The following is a 21,916-nucleotide window of genomic DNA, read 5'->3' as shown; positions in this document are numbered from 1 at the left end:
TCAGAAGAGTTACAGGGTGTGTTAAGTGGTGGTGTCCCATCCTTTCAGGCTGTTGGCCTGGAGTAGGACTAAATAGATTTTAAATAGTGGAGTATGTTTTTATTATTATTATTTAATTTTTGTGTGAGTGTAGTGTTAGATGGTAGGGTATTTGTTGTATTATTCTTATTAAACAATTGTTTAAAGCAAAGTATAAGGGAGTTATACTCCAGTCTAGTAGGTGGCGGTAAGGCAACATTTATTGGATGCCAACTGCCGTTAAACTTCATCAAAGAAGAAGTAGTAGTAGTAAACAGAAGTAAACAGTGACCAATAACCATTTCCACGTTAGCGGTTTTATTGTTATTTAGAAGTTTATTAACACAATGGAACTCAAAATATGACTAATTTAAATGCACAGCATTACATACTTACCTCAGGTAGTTATTAATTCGCGTTGGAGACAGGACTTGGTTGATAGATGTTATTTAGCTAGGTAGCCGCTAACAACAATGGCTAACGTTAATTGTATGGGTTTTCACACTCAAATAGCCTCCATCATAGAGGTGCTAGCGAATGCAGCCGTGGCAGAGATCTGTAAACTCGTAGACGACGACTATGCAGTGTTTCGTTTGGAAATGTCTCAAAGCCAGAAAGAAAACAGGGGATTGCGGCGGAAACTACAGATATTGGAACTGAAGGTGGCACGGGAGCGCGTCCTTACCAGTCGTCCCAGTAGTGTCAAGATCCTCGACCGATACAGAGGAATGGCAAGAGGTACATTTTGCATAAATTGTCCAGCTCCCCTCTGCGCATGTGTTCAGATGTTACCCAGAATTGTGACTTGGTCCGTTTTTGGATAGTATGCAATAGACGGGTTGATTGTTTTGAGTTTTTCCTGGTCAGGTAAAACTCTGGGTCCTATTCCTAGGCTATGACAAAATATTGTTATAGATAGCTTCCCTTTTCATCTGTGTTATGACTATAGGGCTTGGACTTTTTGGGGTCATGTGAATTGGAAACACTCCTGGCCTAAGGTGGATCAAACCCTTTCAAACTACCGCAAACCTTGTTGTTATTCATTCTAAATCAGATATCAAAAGAGCCAGAGAAGACAACTTTAATGGACACCATGCTCTGTAGTTTAGTGAACTACTATAGCAGGGCTGAGCGTTATGCAAAGAATGGTTACAATGTCTTTAAATATTCATTTCACTCTATACACAATGTTAAGCAGACAGGTTTGAAAGTCTTAATTTAATGTCACGAAACCTATTTGTTCATCTAATTACAGTGCTCTTCTGCAATTATTCATTCTGTAATCTTTATGTAAGGCAGGGTTACATTTAACACTCACAGTATACTTTGTAACAGTTTTTTATGTGTAAGTCATAAAACCACTAACCTTGTGTTGTTGTCCTGGGCTCAATCTGTCCCACCAGAGATTGGTTTCCTGGTGCTCACTGTAGGAACTGATTGCCTGTAAAATCCATATATTCAATCATTAAATCAACTACTTTCTAAAGTTTAATTGAAAATAATATCCCCCTTTTCAGTATATTTTATTGAATATCACTCATTCTATTGCACTCTTCTAACCAAACCTGCATTACCAGTTCAGGGAACAGAACAGAAAACCGGAAAATAACAAAATTATATTTCATAGGTTTAAAAAGGAAGTATATAATCCGGTATTTTTCTTTGGTCCGAACCGGTTCACAAATGTATTTTGCTGGTCGGAACAGTGGAACGGAACCAAAAAAAGGATGGTTCTGTTCAGAACGAAACAATTGGAAAATTACTTTGGTAATCAAGACTGACGCCCTGATGGCTGCCTATCTCTGTATTTGCGAAGGTTATGGTGGTGCTAGAATCCAGCAATTCTCTCTTTCTGCATTAGCTATGCATCTGTTATGGTTGGACAAATGTGTTCACATTGTCTGTGTAGACTGCGCTGTGGTGGAATTTGTAGGTTTTTTACTTTTAAGGCAGGGAAATTTGCTCCAGAAACATTTGAATAATCACCAGCAGTGGAAATAAAATATTATGCAAACAAACATTACTGGACTAATAAACTGGCTGACTAACCTTTTCAGGAACTTCAGTATCCCTTGATCTTGGGTAGCAGCAGCAGATCGTTTAATCTTTATCCTGTGCCAAACACATTTATTCTCTGAGTCTAAATCAGGGGATGCAACTATCACTGGGGACACACGTCCCCTCCACATTCTGAAATTGCATTTTTGTCCCCCCCAGTTTTATCATTGGAATGTGATACAAAACGAGGCAACGGTGTGCTTTAGGACCATGCGGACGCCTCCGAGTGGTCGGGTAGGCTGTTTCTGGAACAAAGCCTATTCCCCCTAAGGAGACTGAAAAGATTTGGCATGGATCCTCAAAAAGTTCTACAGCTGCACCATCGAGAGCATCCTGACTGGTTGCATCACTGCCTGCTATGGCAACTGCTCGGCCTCCGACCGCAAGGCACTACAGAGGGTAGTGCTAACGGCCCAGTACATCACTGGGGCCAAGCTTCCTGCCTTCCAGGACCACTATGCCAGGCGGTGTCAGAGGAAGGCCCTAAAAATGGTCACCCTAGTCATCGACTGTTCTCTCTGCTACCGCACAGCAAGTGGTACCGGAGCACCAAGTCTAGGTCCAAAAGTTTTCTTAACAGCTTCTACCCCTAAGCCATAAGACTCCTGAACAGCTAATCAAATGGCTACCCAGACTATTTCCATTGTCCCCCCCTTCCCCCCTCCTCTCTGTTATGCTGCTGCTACTCTGTTTATTATCTATGCATAGTCACTTTAACTCTACCTACATGTACATATTACCTCGACTACATATTTCTGCGCATGAGTAAAGCTAGCCAACGTTGCAATGACGTCGCCTACATGCGTGATCAGGGATTTCTATTGGATAAGCCGTTTCTGCCTATCTTCATACTGTACCGTCTTTGACGAGGTGCTGGTGCAACCAAACTAGTTGTTGAGAGGAGTGGTTGATGAGGCTTTGGAGGCTGTAGCTAGGAGACCACTGTGACTGACAAGTGAATCCACCTGTCACAACAAGCATGGGGCTACCGCGTCACTAGACAAAACGGAGGAAAACAGGCTGAAATTGGGGGAGGTACTATGAAAACTTGTCCAAAAAGAAACGTCTGCTTTCTTTTCCGTTGCAAAACATTTTTTCTATGACATTAACTAATGAATATGTCTGGTAAACGCATTTGTTGCTGCTGCTGCTTTGAAATTGAAAAGTACTGGGACAAATACTGTCTCGCCACACGTTTTCTGGCAGCGCTGGGGCTGGCCCTAACCTTTTGGGGGCCATACGCAAAAGTTGGAGGGCAGAGAATGTTTTAGAGTTAATTTCCTGCAATTCTACACGTGTTGCCATGGGGTACAGAAAATGTTTTCAAAATGCATACTGCCTCCAAGTGGTGTGTGCGGCACTTATGAAGCCTGCCTTCCGTTGTCACATTTTCGTGAATGAGGCGCTATACCTAATAAACTGGCCGTTCAAGTATTCATACCACTTGGCTTATTCCACATTTTGTTGTGTTACAGCATGAATTCAAAATGGATTTAATTATAATTGCTTCTCACCAATCTACACACTACACCATAATAACAAACTGAAAACATGTTTTTGAAAATCTTAGCAAATGTATTGAAAATGAAATACAGAAATATCTAATTTACACAAGTATTCACACCCCTGAGTCAATACTTTGTAGACTTACCTTTGGCAGCGATGACAGCTGTGAGTCTTTCTGGGTAAGTCTCTAAAAGCATTCCACACCTGGATTGTGCAACATTTGCTAATTATTAAAAATGGTTCAAGCTCTGTCAAATAGGTTGTTGTTCAAATAAGTTGTTGTAGTTTTCAGTTCTTCTTGCCATAGATTTAAGAAAATTAAACACAGCCACTCAGGAACATTCACTGTCTTCTTGGTAAGCAACTCCAGTGCAGATTTGTCCTTGTGTTTAAGGTTATTGTCCTGCTGAAAGGTAAATTAATCTCCCTGTGTCTGTTGGAAAGCAGACTGATGTTGTTGATCCATCCTCAGTTTTTCCTATCACAGTCATTAAACCATAAGCGGTTTTCTTCCTCTTTGGCAACTGAGTTAGTAAGGGCACCTGTATCTTTGTAGTGACTGGGTGTATTGATACACCATTCAAAGTGTAATTCATAACTTCACCATGTTCAAAGGGATATTCAATGCATGTTTAGTTTTTTTTTATCCATCTACCAATAAGTGCCCTTCTTTGCAAGGTATTTCGAAAACCTCCCTGGTCTTTGTGGTTGAATCTGTGTTTTCAATTCACTTCTTCGACTGAGACCTTACAGATAATTCTATGTGTGGGGTACAGAGATGAGTTATTCATTAAAAAAAAGAATGTTAAACACTATTATTGCACACAAAGTGAGTCCATACAACTTATTATGTGACCTGTTAAGAAAATGTTTATCCTGAACTTATTTATGCTTGAATACTTATTACTTTACTCTCTTAATTTAATTTGTTTTAAAAAAATCCCCAAAACATAATTCCACTTTGACATTATGGGGTATTGTTTGTAGACCAGTGACCCCCCCAAAAATCCAGGTTTAGTTAATTTTAAATTCAGGCTGTAACACAACAAAATGTGGAAAAAGTCAAGGGGTGTCAATACTTTCTCAAGGCACTCCATATATACTTTTTGGGGGGGCACTAGTGGATGGGGCCCCTAAGTGACCGCTTATGTCACTTGTGCCTGGGGCCGGAACTGATGTAGTACTTCCCCTGATTACTTAGCTATCTTGCAAAAAAATGTATTTACCAGGCAGGTCAATTAAGAATGAATTATTCTAACACAGAGACACAATATTATATTCTAACTCAATTCATATTATCATATTCTAACCAGATTCTTGATTTACTGAATTTCCTATTGTCATACTCAATTAAAATATGTAATGCATGGAACATAATCAATCAATCAATAAATAGTATGTCAAGAATTTATGAGAAGGGACACATGTAGACAGTGTCAAGTGCACAATATAGCATTGACAGTACCTAACTTAACCACCCGTTTCCCCCAATCACTCTCTCAGGTGAAGGACATCTCACTGGAGGCCACAGGAGCTTTGTGAAGCCAGCAGGACACAATACATGGAGAGATGACCAACCAATCACTGTTGATGAGGGGAGTGGAACCTCAACCCAGCACGTTATCGTGATAGAGGTTAGTGTCATAATGTAACATTAACAGTGACAGTACATCAAATGTGGCCCGTTTTTAGTCAGCTATTCATCTATTTGCCATAGGAGACTTTGAGACTTCACTACCACATTGTTATCCAATTCAACTCATGTACCGATAATAACCTCCTCTCTTCTTGTCAGTCTGCAGATGCAGAGGCTGCAGGTCCTGGGGTCAAGCAGGAGAGGACTGAAGGAGAGAAGGACCCACGGCACAGCAGAGACATCCAGACTGAAACAGCGGCTGGGGTGATGCCCCCTGTAGCCACGGAGGACCTACACACCGCTGCCGTGCCCCAGGCCAGGACCAGACGCAGCATCTTGGAGGTCAGTGGAACGCCGAACGCCGTCCTCAAGTCAAAGACAGACACCGAGACTTTAACTGTAACACACAGGCTCTTACACACAGGATCTGACCACAGATCAGACCCAGAGAGACTTGGGAGACTGGGCTGTCCTCCTGCTTCCGGCTCAGAGTACCTACCGGTATTTCACCAGAGCCAGAGGATGGATCATTCCCGTGGAGATGGAGATGGTGATGGTGACGCATTAGACACTGGCGTTGATGATCTGTCTTGTTCTTACGCTACAGAGATGGACCCTGGTAACATGCCCTTGGGTTTAGAGACACAGACTGATCTGTCTAGAGGGGAATGGAACCGGTACAGTAGTAGTGTGTACTCTGAAGGGTGTCTAGATAAGAAAAGTGAGGGTTTAGTCGTAGATGAGGTGACTGTAAAATTGGAGGGCAATGTACCTCCCACATGGAATGGTCACTTAGGAGACGGACACTCGCAGGGCAGAGATTTCTTAGACTACAGGGAAAGCTTAGAGACAAATCAAAATGTCGCCACCCACTCCCTTTTACACGCGTTCAGGGATCGCGACCCAGTGTCCACGTCGATGGGGCCTTCTGATTCACACAGCCACATCCTTTTCGATCAGGTATTGAACTCAAACGACAGGTCTAGAGCTCAGGGAGGGGGAGCCACATCAGGCAATAGTAAAGAGAAACGGTTCCTCTGCATGTTCTGTAACAAAGGCTTCAGCTGCCCCCAGAAGGTGGAGATCCACAAGAGGGTCCACACTGGGGAGAAACCCTTCAGCTGTACCCAGTGTCACGTGTGCTTTGCCCAGGCTGGTGACCTGAAGAGGCACCAGAGGGTCCACTCAGGGGAGAAACCCTACAGCTGCCCCCAGTGTGAGAAGCGGTTCTCCCGCCAGGACCAGCTGAAGAGGCACCATATGGTCCACACGCGAGAGAGGCCGTTTGCCTGTACTCACTGCAGGAAGAGGTTCTCAGAGAGGAGCTACCTCAGGATACACCAGCAGAAAAACCATTCCACTCTATAGCTTCTGACATTTACATCAAACACTGCATTAAAGACAAATTTACATTTTCACGGTTGTCAGCAGAAAAGGTCCACAGATACATTTGGATTAACAGATTTCATTGTTGAATATTCCTGGGTAGAATATTGCATCCAGACATTGTGTGATATATAATCCTAAAGTCTGATACATATTGTGTTTGTACTGTGTAGGCTATATGATGTTCACAAATGTCTATTTCATTACTTCTATTAAACTACAAAATGTTTTTCCAATACATTTTTCATGAGAAAATGTATGCAAGTTATACATTTTTTGTTGATATGTGTATATGTGGTATTCATATATAGTGTATTTAAAACTTGTTTATGTTTAATAAACACAAAATGGGACTTTTAATTCCAAGACTTTCATTGATTTTCGTCAGTATACATCACATCTGATCTCACCCTATTCTGCATACACCTGACAGTGCTTTATAACAAATATACACTTAAATATACTTACACAATAACACTTACTGTACAATTCTATATAGTTTAGTCAAGTTTGTCTGATGATTACTTTTTACTTATCATAGCTGACTCATATTTACCCACCCATCATATTTATGTCCACCATGATGGGTTTAACAACAGTGAAGTCATTCTATAACTACAGTATAGGACTCATGTAGTGGGGATGGATAAACACTCCATGTTGAAAGTGTGTTTATTATCTGTGTGTACGTACCTGAGGGAGTGTATGTCTGTGTAATCTGCATCACCTGTCTCTTCCAGGAGGATGAGGGTCCAGAGGTGCTGCTGGTGAAGGAGGATGGTTGTGAGGAGGGTCTGGGGAACCCTGAGGAGACCATGGTGACGGAGGACAACCAGACTACACCTCCTCCTGAACCCACAGAGGAACCAGCTGAGCAGCACAGGACCACACACAGTCTCACTGAGGTGAGCCCACTGTGAACTACTGTCTGAATGGTTTTGCCTTTTAGATCCTAATGAATTAGACTATGTAGATAGATAAGGACCTGATCCTTGATCAGCACTTCTACTTTGAGACTCTTTCTAGGTACGGGCCCAGGTCTAGATGAATGTTGTCTTAAGTGTGGGACCTTATGTTTGAATTATCAAACCATGAAAGAGTGTCAAGTAATCAAATCAACTAACATGTTTGCATAGTACTCAAAGCAATCCCTCTTTGCCCAATCAGAAGATGCTCCATAGCAGGGTGCTCATATCAGATTTCTTGATCCAACATCCTCTCACTCTGTATCTCTTACAGTCAGTAGACATGGAGGATGGGAAGCCTGATCTGCTGCTGGTCAAAGAGGAGACAATAGAAGATGAACCAGAGAGCATTGATCTGCTGAGTGGACTAAAGATGGGGGAGCAAGGTAAGGGAGAAATAATTATAGCATAGAGCAACTTATGTTTGCATACAAAAACACACATCTTAACTTGACCAGGTAATTGATAAAGAAAAACTCCATATGTAGAGTTCTCTGCTGTCGTGTCTTTGGGGGTACCATTAAACTGAAGACATGTTTATCAATTAACTCCCTGTAATTATTATCACGCGATCAAACTGGTTCATCGTTTAATTGTAATTAACTAGGAGATCGGGGCACCAAGGAAATGATTCAGATTACAAAGTTATAATTTTCCTAATATAACTTTCCTATATTATAACATATATTATATTCTATTATAGTATAGGCCGATTATCTTCTGGTTTAAATGGTGTATTTTACCTCGCGTCCAGTCTCATTCCAAACGTCGTAAATTGTTGTATCTGCATGAACCCAGTCTTTACTAAGAGTCATCCATACATCAATTGTATTAAAATCATTTATTTACTAAACTAAGTAATTCACATAAAGTATACAAACAGTAATTATCATCACAAAGAATTGGTAGAGTAATGTGCCCTAGTGGCTAACAGGCATGGCTGGTGTCTTGTAGAACAATGGGTCATAAAATGTTCAGCTGAGGAGGTACAAAGAGTTCATTAATATTAACAATTGACATGCTAATCCTTTGCACATGAACGCTCACTCATTTGAGAACAATTGCAATCAATATATATTTACGCTCAGTGTGTCGTCGGGATCCTTGTTGGAGCGTCGTTCTGTTGGAGAGTTCTCCCTCTCTCTCTCTCTCTCTCTCTCTCTCTCTCTCTCGGTTAGAATGGATCTTTCAAAGCGACATTCATTAATGTCGTCATAGAATGGATGTTTCGTTGGTCTTCACGTTCAATGATATAATTTACTTAGCTGCAGACTAATAATTAATATCAAAGACTTGTTCTTATTCTGTCGGTATCAATAGTCTAAAAGTTAACCACGTGGTATAGTTCACTTTCAGTAGAGTACTTGGATAGTCAAACCTATTGGCCAACTCGCAATGGAGTGGAGGCCGGGTCTGAAGGAAGTAGATCAGGGTATAGTTTTATAGTGAACATGTCACATGACGCCTGGTCCTGTCTGTGTCCCTGGGGGCGTGCCGATGACTGAGTTAAGCTTGGTACAGAAATACAATTCTATCACATTAACATCAGTACATAGCATCTCAATGTATTACAAATAGCTTTATCCTTATTAATACATTTTATACAACCATGTGGATGCAAGTCTCAAGGCTGAGGCTATTATATAAACCGTTTTATGGTAATATGGCTATATTGTCTCTTCTGAGTATCACAAAATTGTACCAAGCGGACCAGTTCGTAGCTGGATTCTTCACCAATCTTCCATACCTTCTCCAGAACACAAAGGTCGCTTGGCTCCCCAATTCTGTGAGTTGGAAGAATTTCCTGTGTCTCTCTATGGGCCATGTGGCAAGAGATTCTCCTCTTAGAGTTTTTACAACCCTTTCACACAGGGCCTGGGTGGGGGAAGGTAGGTTGGGGGATGGTGCAAGGGGGAGGGGGTCAACTGTCCTCCCTGTACTCAAAGAGGCCAACGTCATGACACTGCCATGTTTGTAAAGTCTATTTTGTAACCTCTTCCTGCAGGTGGTTGGCTGGAGGCTAACAGAGGAGACTGGTCGGCCGTCTTGGATTCCCAGACCCAGACGGGTGCAGCCAAGGGCCCAGGGGACGACATTACCGAGGAGGCCAGGACCAGAGGTGACATAGTGGAGGTCAGTGGATGGGACAGCATCCTCAACTCTGGGCTGGGGAACAACAGTGTTAACCAGAAAAAGACAGTCGAACACAAAACAACAACCAAACTTAGTCTCCATGACAACAGACTGGCTGAGATCAGGGTGAGGTGTAGATTTGGTCTGTGGGGACAGGGAGGTGTCTGTATGCGGGGGGAGAGAACAGGTAGCTGTGCTGACTGACTTGGTTATTTTTGTATTATTACAGAGACTGAGTTTCCCTCATCTCAGTCGAACCAAAACATATTTCATTCTTGAATCAACACATATGGACCTTGTTTCATAGTAAACTCCAATGGCTCATATTGTTAGGTACTTGACTGTGGTTAACATTTTATAATATCATGTCATGCTTCTGTGTGTACAGCAAAGAGTTTCTTATATAAACCTTTATGCTTTTCTGTTTACAGTCTGCAGTCCATGAGGACCTGCTGATGTCTGGTGTTGCTGACGGAAGAGACTGGACATCTGAGGCGGCTGGTCACAAACCCTGGCCCCGGATCATAACCCTGGATCTGGAGCCATCACTCTTCCTTCCCGAGTCGGAACTAGGACCCAACCGTGAGGGACAGAGACTCCACCACAACCACTACACAGAACACAACCAGTGGACAGGAGGACTGAACCACCTCAGTCCTGGTGGTCATCAGAGAGACAAAGGCTCCAGTCAGGGATCCAGTCTGCAGTCTAGGGCTGATAGAGATGGACCCTCCTGTTCCTATTATACAAACACCACAGTATCCATGATGAACAGAGCAGGTCACCCTGGGCTTCAGTCTTCACAGAGAGTGATGGTAGCCCCCCCTGGTGGTAGTCTATCAGCAAGTCTGTCTTCTCCTTCAGGGCCTCGTCCAATGCCTGGTGACTTGGTTCATAGAAGGCCTGGGTCTAGCCTTCCTCACTTACCTCAGGTTTACCCCACCAATACAGACAGGGTCAGGATGGGTGTTCACCATAAGAGGTACCTAGCCTATAACACAACACACAATCCCAACAACACCCAAACAATGGCTAGAGGTCAAGGAGGGAGCTCAAAGACTAACCACCTGAGGGTGGTGGCTCCTGCTTCTACTGCCTCCGGTGTCATTGGCTCACAATGTGGGAGGCCGAGCATTAGGACGGACGCCGACAAGCCGTATGCCTGCCCCACGTGTGGGAAGTGCTTTGCTGAGGCAAGGTATGTGAAGCAGCACCAGACTGTTCACACCAAGGACAGCTTCAATTGCAAATTGTGTCACAAGAGCTTCTCCTTCCTGAGTAGCCTTATCAGACATAGGAGTGTCCACAATGGGGAGAAATCGTAGCAGTGTGTCTTGAGATGTACACAGGGGATATCTGGGAATCATTCTTTATCTGACACATTATAGTTATAATGTTTAGTGTCTTGGGATAAGAGGGTAATTAACCGCATACCCCTTATTAACCCCTTTAACTTTGAATTACTTAACAGGCTTGTGTTAATAACTGTTTTTTAGAGAGATAGTAAACGTAGGCTAGAACAAGTATAGTTCAATATTCTCTGGTCTGATGAAACCAAGATTGAACTCTTTGGCCTGAATGCTAAGCAGCGCGTCTGGAGGAAACCTGGCACCATCCCTACGGTGAAGCATGACGGTAGCAGCATCATGCTGTGGGGATGTCTTTCAGCGCCAGGGACTGTGGGACTAGTGAGGATCGAGGCAAAGATAATGGAGCAAAGTACAGAGATCCTTGATGAAAACCTGCTCCAGAGCACTCAGGACCTCAAGCTGGGGTGAAGATTCATCTTCCAACAGGACAACGACCCTAAGCACACAGCCAAGACAATGCAGGAGTGGCTTCAGGACAAGTCTCTGAATGTCCTTGAGTGACCCAGCCAGAGCCTGGACTTGAAACCGATCAACCATTTCTGGAGAGACCTGAAAATAACTGTGCAGCTACGCTCCCCATCCAACCCGACAGAGCTTGAGAGGATCTGCAGAGAGGAATGGGAGAAATTTCCCAAATACAAGTGTGCCAAGCTTGTAGCATTATACCCAAGAAGACTCAGGGCTGAAATCGCTGCCAAAGGTGCTTTAACAAAGTACTGAGTAAAGGGTCTGAATACTTGTGTAAATGTGATATTTCAGTTTTATATTTGTAATAAATTAGCAATAATTTCTAAAAACCTGTTTTTGCTTTGTTATTATCGGGTATTGTGTGTAGATTGATGAAGGGATAACATTATTTTTTTATTTATTTAGAATAAGGCTGTAATGTAACAAAATGTGGAAAAAGTCAAGGGGTCTGAATACTTTCGGAAGGCACTGTAACTCAAAGCTAGAATGAAAACAGGGCATTGCGGCGGAAACTACAGGTACTGGAACTGAAGGGGGCATGATAGCGTGTCCTCGCCAGTTGTCCAAATACTGTCAAGATCGTCCACCGATAAACTATCAAAATAAAGAGTGTCAGACCCTGAAGAAGGCACAGTGATGCCGAAACGTTGGTGATTTACCCAATAAATTACTGAGAGTTTATATATGGAGTGTGCGACTCTTTATTTTGATAGTTTATTCGCCGTTAGTTAGCACTTCCACACAAAATAATTTTTCTGGGTGTGTGCCAGCTCATGTTTTTTATTCTAAGACCCTCGACCGATACAGAGGAATGGTAAGAGGTACATTTAGCAGAAGACAGGAATGGCAAGAGGTGCATTTAGCAGAAGACAGGAATGGCAAGAGGTGCATTTTGCCCCGTTCCCATCTGTGCATGTTAACTTACATGTGTTAACCACATATGGGTCTTGGACAGTTTTTGGATAGTATGCAATAATTCACCTGATTACTTCGTTATCTTGCGCAAAGACACAATATCATATTCTAACCAGATTCTTGATTTACTGCATTTCCTATTATTTACTCATTGAAAACAATGTGATACATGGAACACAATACATCAATCAATAAATAGTATACCAAGAAGTTATGAGAAGTGTTACCTTACATCCTTGCCAATTACAGACAGTGTCAATAGTGTACAACATACCGTTGAGCATTGACAGTAGTTAACCTAACCACCGCTTTTCGCCCAATAACTCTCTCAGGTGAAGGACATCTCACTGGAGGCCACAGGAGCTTTGTAAAGCCAGTGGGACACAATACATGGAGAGATGATCAACCAATCACTGTTGATGAGGGGAGTGGAACCTCAACCCAGCACTTATCGTGATAGAGGTTAGTGTAATATTGTTGCTTGAAATATTAGTTACTTTGTAAATCAGATGTGGCCTGTTTATTTCAGAAAGGCTCCCCTCAGCTATTCATTTGTTTACATGTACATCCTTGTCTATCTGCCATAGGGGAGTTTGAGACTTCACCAAATCAAATAATATTTTATTGGTCACATACGTGTTTAGCAGATGTTATTGCAAGTGTAGCGGAATGCTTGTGTTTCTAGCTCTAACAGTGCAGTAATATCTAACAAGTAATATCTAACAATTTCACAACATATACACAATACACACAAGTCTAAGTAAATGAATGGAAGTAAGAAAATATACAAAACTTTGGGGTCACTTAGAAATGTCCTTGTTTTTGAAAGAAAAGCACATGTTTTATCCATTGAAGTAACATCAAATTGATCAGAATACAGTGTAGACATTGTTAATGTTGTAAATGACTATTGTAGCTGGAAACGGCTGATTTTGAATGGAATATCTATGTAGGCGTACAGAGGCCCATTATCAGCAAACATCACTCTTGTGTTCCAATGGCATGTTGTGTTAGCTAATCCAAGTTTATAATTTTAAAAGGCTAATTGATCATTAGAAAACCCTTTTGCAATTATGTTAGCACAGCTGAAAACTGTTGTGCTGATTAAAGAAGCAATTAAACTGGCCTTTAGACTAGTTGAGTATCCGGAGCATTAGCATTTGTTGGTTCGATTACAGGCTCAAAATGGGCAGAAACAAAGTCCTTTCTTCTGAAACTCGTCAGTCTGTTCTTGTTCTGAGAAATGAAGGCTATTCCATGCAAGAAATTGGCAAGAAACTGAAGATCTCATACAGCGCTGTGTACTACTCCCTTCACAGAACAGCGCAAACTGGCTCTAACCAGAGTAGAAAGAGGAGTGGGGAGGCCCCAATGCACAACTGAGCAAGAGGACAAGTACATTAGAGTGTCTAGTTTGAGAAACAGATGCCTCACAAGTCCTCAACTGGCGGGAGGGTACTATGGTGTTGAATGCTAAGCAATAGTCAATGAACAGCATTCTTACATAGGTATTCCTCTTGTCCAGATGGGATAGGGCAGTGTGCAGTGCGATGGCGATTGCATCGTTTGTGGATCTATTGGGGCGGTAAGCAAATTTTAGTGGGTCTAGGGTGACGGTTAAGGTAGAGGTGACATGATCCTTGACTAGTCTCTCAAAGCACTTCATGATGACAGCAGTGAGTGCTACAGGGCAATAGTAATTTAGTTCAGTTACCTTTGCTTTCTTGGGTACAGCAACAATGGTGGCCATCTTGAAGCATGTGGGGACAGCAGACTGGGATAGGGAGAGATTGAAAGTGTCCGTTAACACCAGCCAGCTGGTCTGTGCATGCTCTGGGGAAGCGGCTAGGGATCCCGTCTGGGCCGGCAGTCTTGCGAGAGTTAACACGCTAAAATGTCTTACTCACGTTGGCAACGGATGAGGAAAGCCCATAGTCCTTGGAAGTGGGCCACGTTGGTGGCACTGTGTTATCCTCAAAGCGGACGAAGAAGGTGTTTAGCTTGTCCAGAAGCAAGACGTCGGTGTCCGCGACGTGGCTGGTTTTCCTTTTGTAGTCCGTGAAATAGTTATCCAATTTAACTAATGTACTGATAATAACCTTTTATTTCCTGTGATAAGTCTAATACTGTTCATATGTGCTACAGATCAACAGAGTGGGGAGGGTTTCCTGATCTCTCTTATCAAAGGTACATATTTTATTTAATAACAATAAAAATGTCTACACTGATGATTTATGATATTGGAGAACAAATCATAGACCTTTTCTCCATACAGAATCTTTCTAAATCCATGATATCCTTCGTCTGCGCTTATGGACTGCTATCTTCAATTCAAACCACAGATTTGTAATGGGGTGCAAGTTCGGAGACTGTGATGGCACTTGCAAAATGTTGATTTTGTGGTCAATTTACCATATACACTGAGTAAACCAAACATTAGGAACACCTTCCTAATATTGAGTTCTACCGCCTCCTTTTGCCCTCAGAACAGCCTCAATTCGTTGGGACATGGACATTACAAAGTGTTGAAAGCATTCCATAGGGATGCTGGCCCATGTTGACTCCAATGCTTCCCACAGTTGTGTCAAGCTGGCTGGATGTCCTTTGGGTGGTGGACCATTCAAGATACACACGCAAATCTGTTGAGCGTGAAAAACCCAGCAGCTTTGCATTTATTGACACAAACCGGTGCGCCTGTCACCTACCACCATACCCCGTTCAAAGGCACTTAAATCTTTGTCCATTTACCCTTGGCACACATACACAATCAATATCTCAATTGTCTCAAGGCTTAAAAATCCTTCTTTAACCTGTCTCTTCCCCTTCATCTACACTGATTGAAGTGGAGATTGAAGCGCAGACCAGCTGGCTGGTGTGTTTACGGACATATTCAGTCCCCACATGCTTCAAGATGGCTACCATTGTTCCTGTACCCAAGAAGGCAAAGATAACTGAACTAAATGACTACTGCCCCGTAGCACTCACTTCTGTCATCATGAAGTGCTTTGAGAGACTAGTCAAGGATCATATCACCTCTACCTTACCGGCCACCCTAGACCCACTTCAGTTTGCATACCGCCCCAACAGGTCCACAGACGACGCAATCGCCATCACACTGCATACTGCCCTATCCCATCTGGACAAAAGGAATACCTATGTAAGAATGCTGTTCATTGACTACAGCTCAGCATTTAACACCATAGTACCCGCCAAGCTCATCATCAAGCTGGAGGCCCTGTGCAATTGGGTCCTGGACTTTGACGGGCCGCCCCCAGGTGGTGAAGGTAGGAAACAACATCTCCACTTTGCAGACCCTCAACACTGGGGCCCCACAAGGGTGCGTGCTCAGCACCCTCCTGTGCTCCCTGTTCACCCATGACTGCGTGGCCATGCACGCCTCCAACTCAATCATCAAGTTTGCAGACGACACAACAGTAGTGGGCTTGAGTGTGGTATCAGGAAAACAACCTCTCACTCAAAACAAAGGAGATGATCATGGACTTCAGGAAACAGCAGAGGGAGCACCCCCCTATCCACATCGAAGGGACAGTAGTGGAGAAGGTGGAAAGTTTAAAGTTCCTCAGCGTACACATCACAGACCAACTGAAATGGCCCACCCACACAGCCAGTGTGGTGAAGAAGGCGCAACATCGCCTCTTCAACCTCAGGAGGCTGAAGAAATGTGGCTTGTCACCCAAAACCCTGACAATCTTTTACAGATGCACAATCGAGAGCATCCTGTCAGGCTGTATCACAGCCTGGTATGGCAACTGCACCGCCCTCAACCGCAAGCGCTCTCCAGAGGGTGGTGCGGTCTGCACAACGCATCACCGGGGGCAAACTACCTGCCCTCCATGACACCTACAGCACCTGATGTCACAGGAAGGCCAAAAAGATCATCAAGGACATCAACCACCCGAGCCACTGCCTGTTCACACCGCTACCATCCAGAAGGCGAGGTCAGTACAGGTGCCTCAAAGCTGGGACCAAGAGACTGAAAAACAGCTTCTATCTCAAGGCCATCAGACTGCAATCACTAACTCAGAGAGGTTGCTGCCTACATTGAGACCCAATCACTGGCCACTTTAACAAAATGGATCACTAGTCACTTTATACAATGCCACTCTAAATAATGCCACTTTAATAATGTTTACATATCTCATATCACATGTATATACTGTATTTTATACCATCTGTTGCACCTTGCCTATGCCGCTCGGCCATTGCTCATCCATATACTTACATGTACATATTCTCATTCACCCCTTTAGATTTGTGTGTATTAGGTAGTTGTTGGGGAAGTGTTAGATTACTTGTTAGATATTACTGCATTGTCGGAACCAGAAGCACAAGCATTTCGCTACACTCGCATAAACATCTGCTAACCATGTATGTGACAAATAAAATTTGATTTGATTTAACAAGTGACATCAATAAGGGATCATAGCTTTCACCTGGTCAGTCTGTCATGGAAAGATCCAGTTCCTTAATGTTTTGTACACTCAGTGAATACTTTTGACTTCAGAAAGTATTTACAAACCTTGACTTCCACATTTTGTTGCGTAACAGCCTGAATTTAAAATGGATTAAATTGAGATTTTGTTTCACTGATCTACACACAATACCCCATAATGTCAGTGGAATTTTGTTTTAAGAATTTTTTACAAATTACAAAAGAAAAGATGAAATGTCTTGAGTCAATAAGTATTCAACCCCTTTGTTATGCCAAGCCTAAATAAGTTAAGCAGTAGAAATTTGCTTGGCAGATCACATAAGATGCATGGACTCCCTGTGTGCAATAATAGTGTTTAACATGATTTTTTGAATGACTACCTCATTTCTGTACCCCACACATACAATTATCTATAAGGTCCCTCAGTGAAGTTGTGAGAATTTCAAGAACAGATTCAACCAAAAAGACCAGTGAGGTTTTCCAATGCCTCGCAAAGAAGGGCACCTATTGGTAGATGGGTAAAAATAAACTAAAGTAAACATTGAATCTCCTTTTGAGCATGGTGAAGTTATTAATTACACTTTGGATGTTGTATCAATACGCCCAGTCACTACAAAGATACAACTCAGTTGCCAGAGCGGAAGGGAACCACTCAGGAATTTCATCATGAGGTCAATTGTGATTTTAAAACAGAGTTTAATGGGTGTGACAGGAGAAAACAACATTGGAAACAACATTGAAATTACTCCACAATAGTCACGTAAATGACAGAGTGAAAAGAAAGAAGCCTTTACAAAATACAAATATTCCAAAACATGCATCCTGTTTGCAACAAGACACTAAAGTAATACTACAAAACAAAATTTTGCAAACAAACTAGGTTTTTCTCCGGAATACAAAGTAAACACAACACATGACTGAGTACAACTCTTCACATTTTCAAGCATGGTGGTGGCTCCATCATGTTATGGGTATACTTGTAATCTGCAATGACTGCAGAGTTTTTCAGGATAAAAATAAACACAATGGAACGAAGCGCAGGAATAATCCTAGAAGGATAACCTGGTGCAGTCTGCTTTCCAACAGACAATGGGAGAAAGATTCACCTTCAGCAGGACAATAACCTAAAACACATGGCCATATCTGCACTGGAGTTAATTACCAAGATGACATTGAATGTTCCTAAATGGCCTACTTACAGTTTAGACTTAAATCTGCTTGAAAATGGCTGTCTCGCAATGATCAACCAAATTGACAGAGCTTGAAGAATTAAAAAAATAATAATGAGCCAATATTGCACAACCCAGGTGTGCAAAGCCCTTACAGACTTATCCAAAAAGACTCACAACCAATGGTGTTGGCAGTGTACTTACTCAGGGCGGTGAATCCTTACCAAATTAAGATAGTTGTATTTTTCACTAATTCAAAAAAATATATATACTAATTTTTCTTCCACTTTGACATGAGTATTTTGGGTAGATTTTTGACCCCAAAAATAATAATTGGATGAGTGCTTGGGTTGTCTTGCTGGAAGATCCACTTTCAGCCAAGTTTCAGCCTCCTGGCAGACCATAGCACCGGCTGGAGTTTACTAAATGGTATTGGCACTTGGATTGGAACTGGTGTTATGGTCAGATGACATGAAAATAGAGCTCTTTCGCCACGCACTCCAGTGGTGGGTTTGGCGTCGAGAAATGGAGGTACAGTTGAAGTCAGAACTTTACATACACCTTAGCCAAATACATTTAAACTCAGTTTTTCACAATTCCTGACATTTAATCCTCGTAAAAATTCCCTGTTTTAGGTCAGTTAGGATCACCACATTATTTTAAGAATGTGAAATGTCAGAATAATAGTAGGTGAGAATGATTTATTTCAGCTTTTAATTCTTTCATCACTTTCCCAGTGGGTCAGAAGTTTACATACACTCAATTAGTACTTGGTAGCATTGCCTTTAAATTGTTTAACTTGGGTCAAACGTTTCGGATAGCCTTCCACAAGCTTCCCACAATAAGTTGGGTGAATTTTGGCCCATTCCTCCTGACAGAGCTGGTGTAACTGAGTCAGGTTTGTAGGCCTCCTTGCTCGCACACGCTTTTTCAGTTCTGCCCACACATTTTCTATATGGTTGAGGTCAGGGCTTTGTGATGGCCACTTCAATACCTTGACTTTGTTGTCCTTAAGCCATTTTGCCACAACTTTGGAAGTATGCTTGGGGTCATTGTCCATTTGGAAGACCCATTTGAGACCAAGCTTTAACTTCCTGACTGATGTCTTGAGATGTTGCTTCAATATATCCACATAATTTTCCTTTCTCATGAAGCCATCTATTTTGTGAAGTGCACCAGTCAGCAAAGCAACCTCACAACATGATGCTGCCACCCCTGTGCTTCATGGTTGGGATGGTGTTATTCAGCTTGGAAGCCTCCCCCTTTTTCCTCCAAACATAACGATGGTCATTATGGCCAAATAGTTATATTTCTGTTTCATCAGACCAGAGGACATTTCTCCAAAAAGTATGTTCTTTGTCCCTATGTGCAGTTGCAAACCGTAGTCTGGTGGTTTTACGGCGGTTTTGGAGCAGTGGCTTCTTCCTTGCTGAGCGGCCTCTCAGGTTATGTCGATATAGGACTCGTTTTACTGTGGATATAGATACTTTTGTACCTGTTTCCTCCAGCATCTTCACAAGGTCCATTGCTGTTGTTCTGGGATTGATTTGCACTTTACGCACCAAAGTACGTTAATCTCTAGGAGACAGAGTGCGTCTCCTTCCTGAGTGGTATGACGGCTGCGTGGTCCCATGTTGTTTATACCTGCGTACTATTGTTTGTACAGATGAACGTGGTACCTGCAGGCATTTGGAAATTGCTCCCAAGGATGAACCAGACTTGTGGAGGTCTACAATTGTTTTCTGATGTCTTGGCTGATTTATTTTGATTTTCCCATGTTGTCAAGCAAAGAGGCACTGAGTTTGAAGGTAGGCCTTGAAATACATCCCCTGTTACCCCTCCAATTGACTCAAATGATGTCAATTAGCCTATCAGAAGCTTCTAAAGCCATGACATAATTTTCTGGAATTTTCCAAGCTGTTTAAAGGCACAGTCAACTTGGTGCATGTAAACTTCTGACCCACTGGAATTGTGATACAGTGAATTATAAGTGAAAAAATCTGTCTGTAAACAATTGTTGGAAAAATTACTTGTGTCATGCACAAAGTAGATGTCCTATCTGACTTGCCAAAGCTATAGTTTGTTAACAAAAAATTTGTGGAGTGGTTGAGAAAATGAGTTTTAATGACTCCAACCTAAGTGTATGTAAACTTCCAACTTCAACTGTATATGCAGAGAAGTACCTCATACCTATTGTAAAATGTGGTGTTGGATTTTTGACATTATGGGAGTATTTTGCATCCACTGTTCTTGGGGCCCTTGCTAAGGTCAATGGCATCATGAACTTTACCAAGTAGCAGGTCATTTTAGACAAAAATCTAGTCGCCTCTGCCAGGAAGCAGAGTTCTGGGTCCCGAACTTGGCGGGAAGTAGATCTTCCAGCAAGACAATAACCCCAAGCACACATTAAAATCCACAAATATATGGTTAATTGACCACAAAATCAACATTTTGCAATGGCCATCTCAGTCTCCGGACTTGAACATTGAAAGCGTATGGTTTGAATTGAAGAGGGCAGTCCCATAACCGTAGACAAAGGATATTCTGGCCAGACCCAGTTGATACAATGTTTCAAGTTCGTTGCTGTCACGACTCCTGCCGAGGGTGACTCCTCTCCCTGTTCGGGTGGCGCTCGGCGGTCGTCGTCACCGGCCTACTAGCTGCCACCGATCCCTTTTTCCTTTTCTGTTGGTTATGCCTTTATTTGTTGCACCTGTTTCAATTAGGTCATTAGCTGAGCTATTTAAGTCCGTCTCCCCACCTGTTCTGTGTGCGGGCTTGTTTCATTCATTTACACTGTGTGTTGTGTAGTGGATCGTGTTTTTTGGGACTTTGTATTTTGATACGCCCTGTTGTGTTGGGCGAATACTCTTTTGGTGGTGCGTAATAAAAGGCACTGTACTAAACGCTTCTGTTTCCTGCGCCTGACTCCACACCCACGACGTCCCAGCGTTACAGTTGCAGACAGGCCATTCGTAGTCAATGTGATTCATAGGGTATTTATTTTCATCAGGATATTTTCTACCTGCAGGCTGCAAAGATCTTTTTGGTTAGCTTTATGTTGGCTATTTTTACATAGTTGGCAATGGCAATAGAAGTTACTTTTAGATTTGTATAATCTTCATTTAGATTTAGATAGAATCTTGATTAACCACATGACAATGATTTTGAGATAGAAGACGTTATCATGAATGAAACTGTTCCACAAAAATGTGCATATGAAAACTATAACTGGCACGCAGATCAGTAGAAATGGTAAGTGAATTTCCCCCTGTACCAGGCCTCAAAAGATTGATCTGAAGTTCCCACTGTACCAGACCTCACAAGACTCATCTGAAGTTCCCCCTGTACCAGACCTCACAAGACTCATCTGAAGTTCCCCCTGTACCAGGCCTCACATGACTCATCTGAAGTTCCCCCTGTACCAGGCCTCACATGACTCATCTGAAGTTCCCCCTGTACCAGACCTCACAAGACTCATCTGAAGTTCCCCCTGTACCAGGCCTCACAAGACTCATCTGAAGTTCCCTCTGTAACGGGCCTCACAAGACTCATCTGAAGGTCCCCCTGTACCAGGCCTCACAATACTCATATCATAACTGCTACACACAGTCTACATCGTTGTCACCATATTAGCTAAAGTAACGTCATAGTCAACATAGCTAATAGAACTAACATGTTAGTAAACCCGCTACAATCATGCAGTAAAGTTAGTGTAAGCAGTAAGCAGTTTAGCATTTACAATGGCGGCCCCCGGTGGCAATACATTTCCAAAACAAAAAGCTTACCTTTGATTTGTAAGAGTTCCAGTGTTGTGTTGGAAAGTCATAGCCAGCTAG

The 21,916-nt window shown here is 42.4% G+C and overlaps 3 protein-coding genes across 15 annotated transcripts in view; 2 read left to right on the top strand and 1 right to left on the bottom strand.

Moving 5' to 3' along the window:
- The window catches only part of LOC106610073 (zinc finger protein 214), an 844,054-nt gene that overhangs the window by 725,484 nt on the left and 96,654 nt on the right, over positions 1-21,916 (bottom strand). The gene's annotated exons all lie outside the window — the stretch shown is intronic.
- The window catches only part of LOC106610072 (neurotrophin receptor-interacting factor homolog), a 437,457-nt gene that overhangs the window by 346,595 nt on the left and 68,946 nt on the right, over positions 1-21,916 (top strand). Inside the window, exons 8-9 of one of the 9 annotated variants that reach the window (XM_045723122.1) lie at positions 9,575-9,702; positions 10,134-11,506. The exons of 5 other annotated variants lie outside the window; for them this stretch is intronic. In XM_045723122.1, coding sequence (XP_045579078.1) covers positions 9,575-9,702; positions 10,134-11,027 — 1,022 coding nt within the window. In that variant the 3' untranslated portion in view covers positions 11,028-11,506. Of the gene's footprint in view, positions 1-9,574; positions 9,703-10,133; positions 11,507-21,916 lie in introns of those variants that run through there. 3 more of the 9 variants (XM_045723123.1, XM_045723127.1, XM_045723124.1) reach the window with 3 other exon arrangements.
- LOC106610099 (zinc finger protein 148-like) lies at positions 279-6,978 on the top strand. The gene is made up of 3 exons (XM_014209266.2): positions 279-756; positions 5,086-5,216; positions 5,378-6,978. The coding sequence occupies exons 1-3, from the start codon at positions 492-494 to the stop codon at positions 6,584-6,586; spliced, it is 1,605 nt and encodes a 534-aa protein (XP_014064741.2). The 5' UTR covers positions 279-491; the 3' UTR covers positions 6,587-6,978.

Source organism: Salmo salar, chromosome ssa08 (assembly GCF_905237065.1).
Source record: "Salmo salar chromosome ssa08, Ssal_v3.1, whole genome shotgun sequence".
Taxonomy (NCBI): Eukaryota; Metazoa; Chordata; class Actinopteri; order Salmoniformes; family Salmonidae; genus Salmo; species Salmo salar.
The sequence above is the reverse complement of the archived record's forward strand: the minus strand, read 5'-3'. Positions and strand labels throughout refer to the sequence as shown.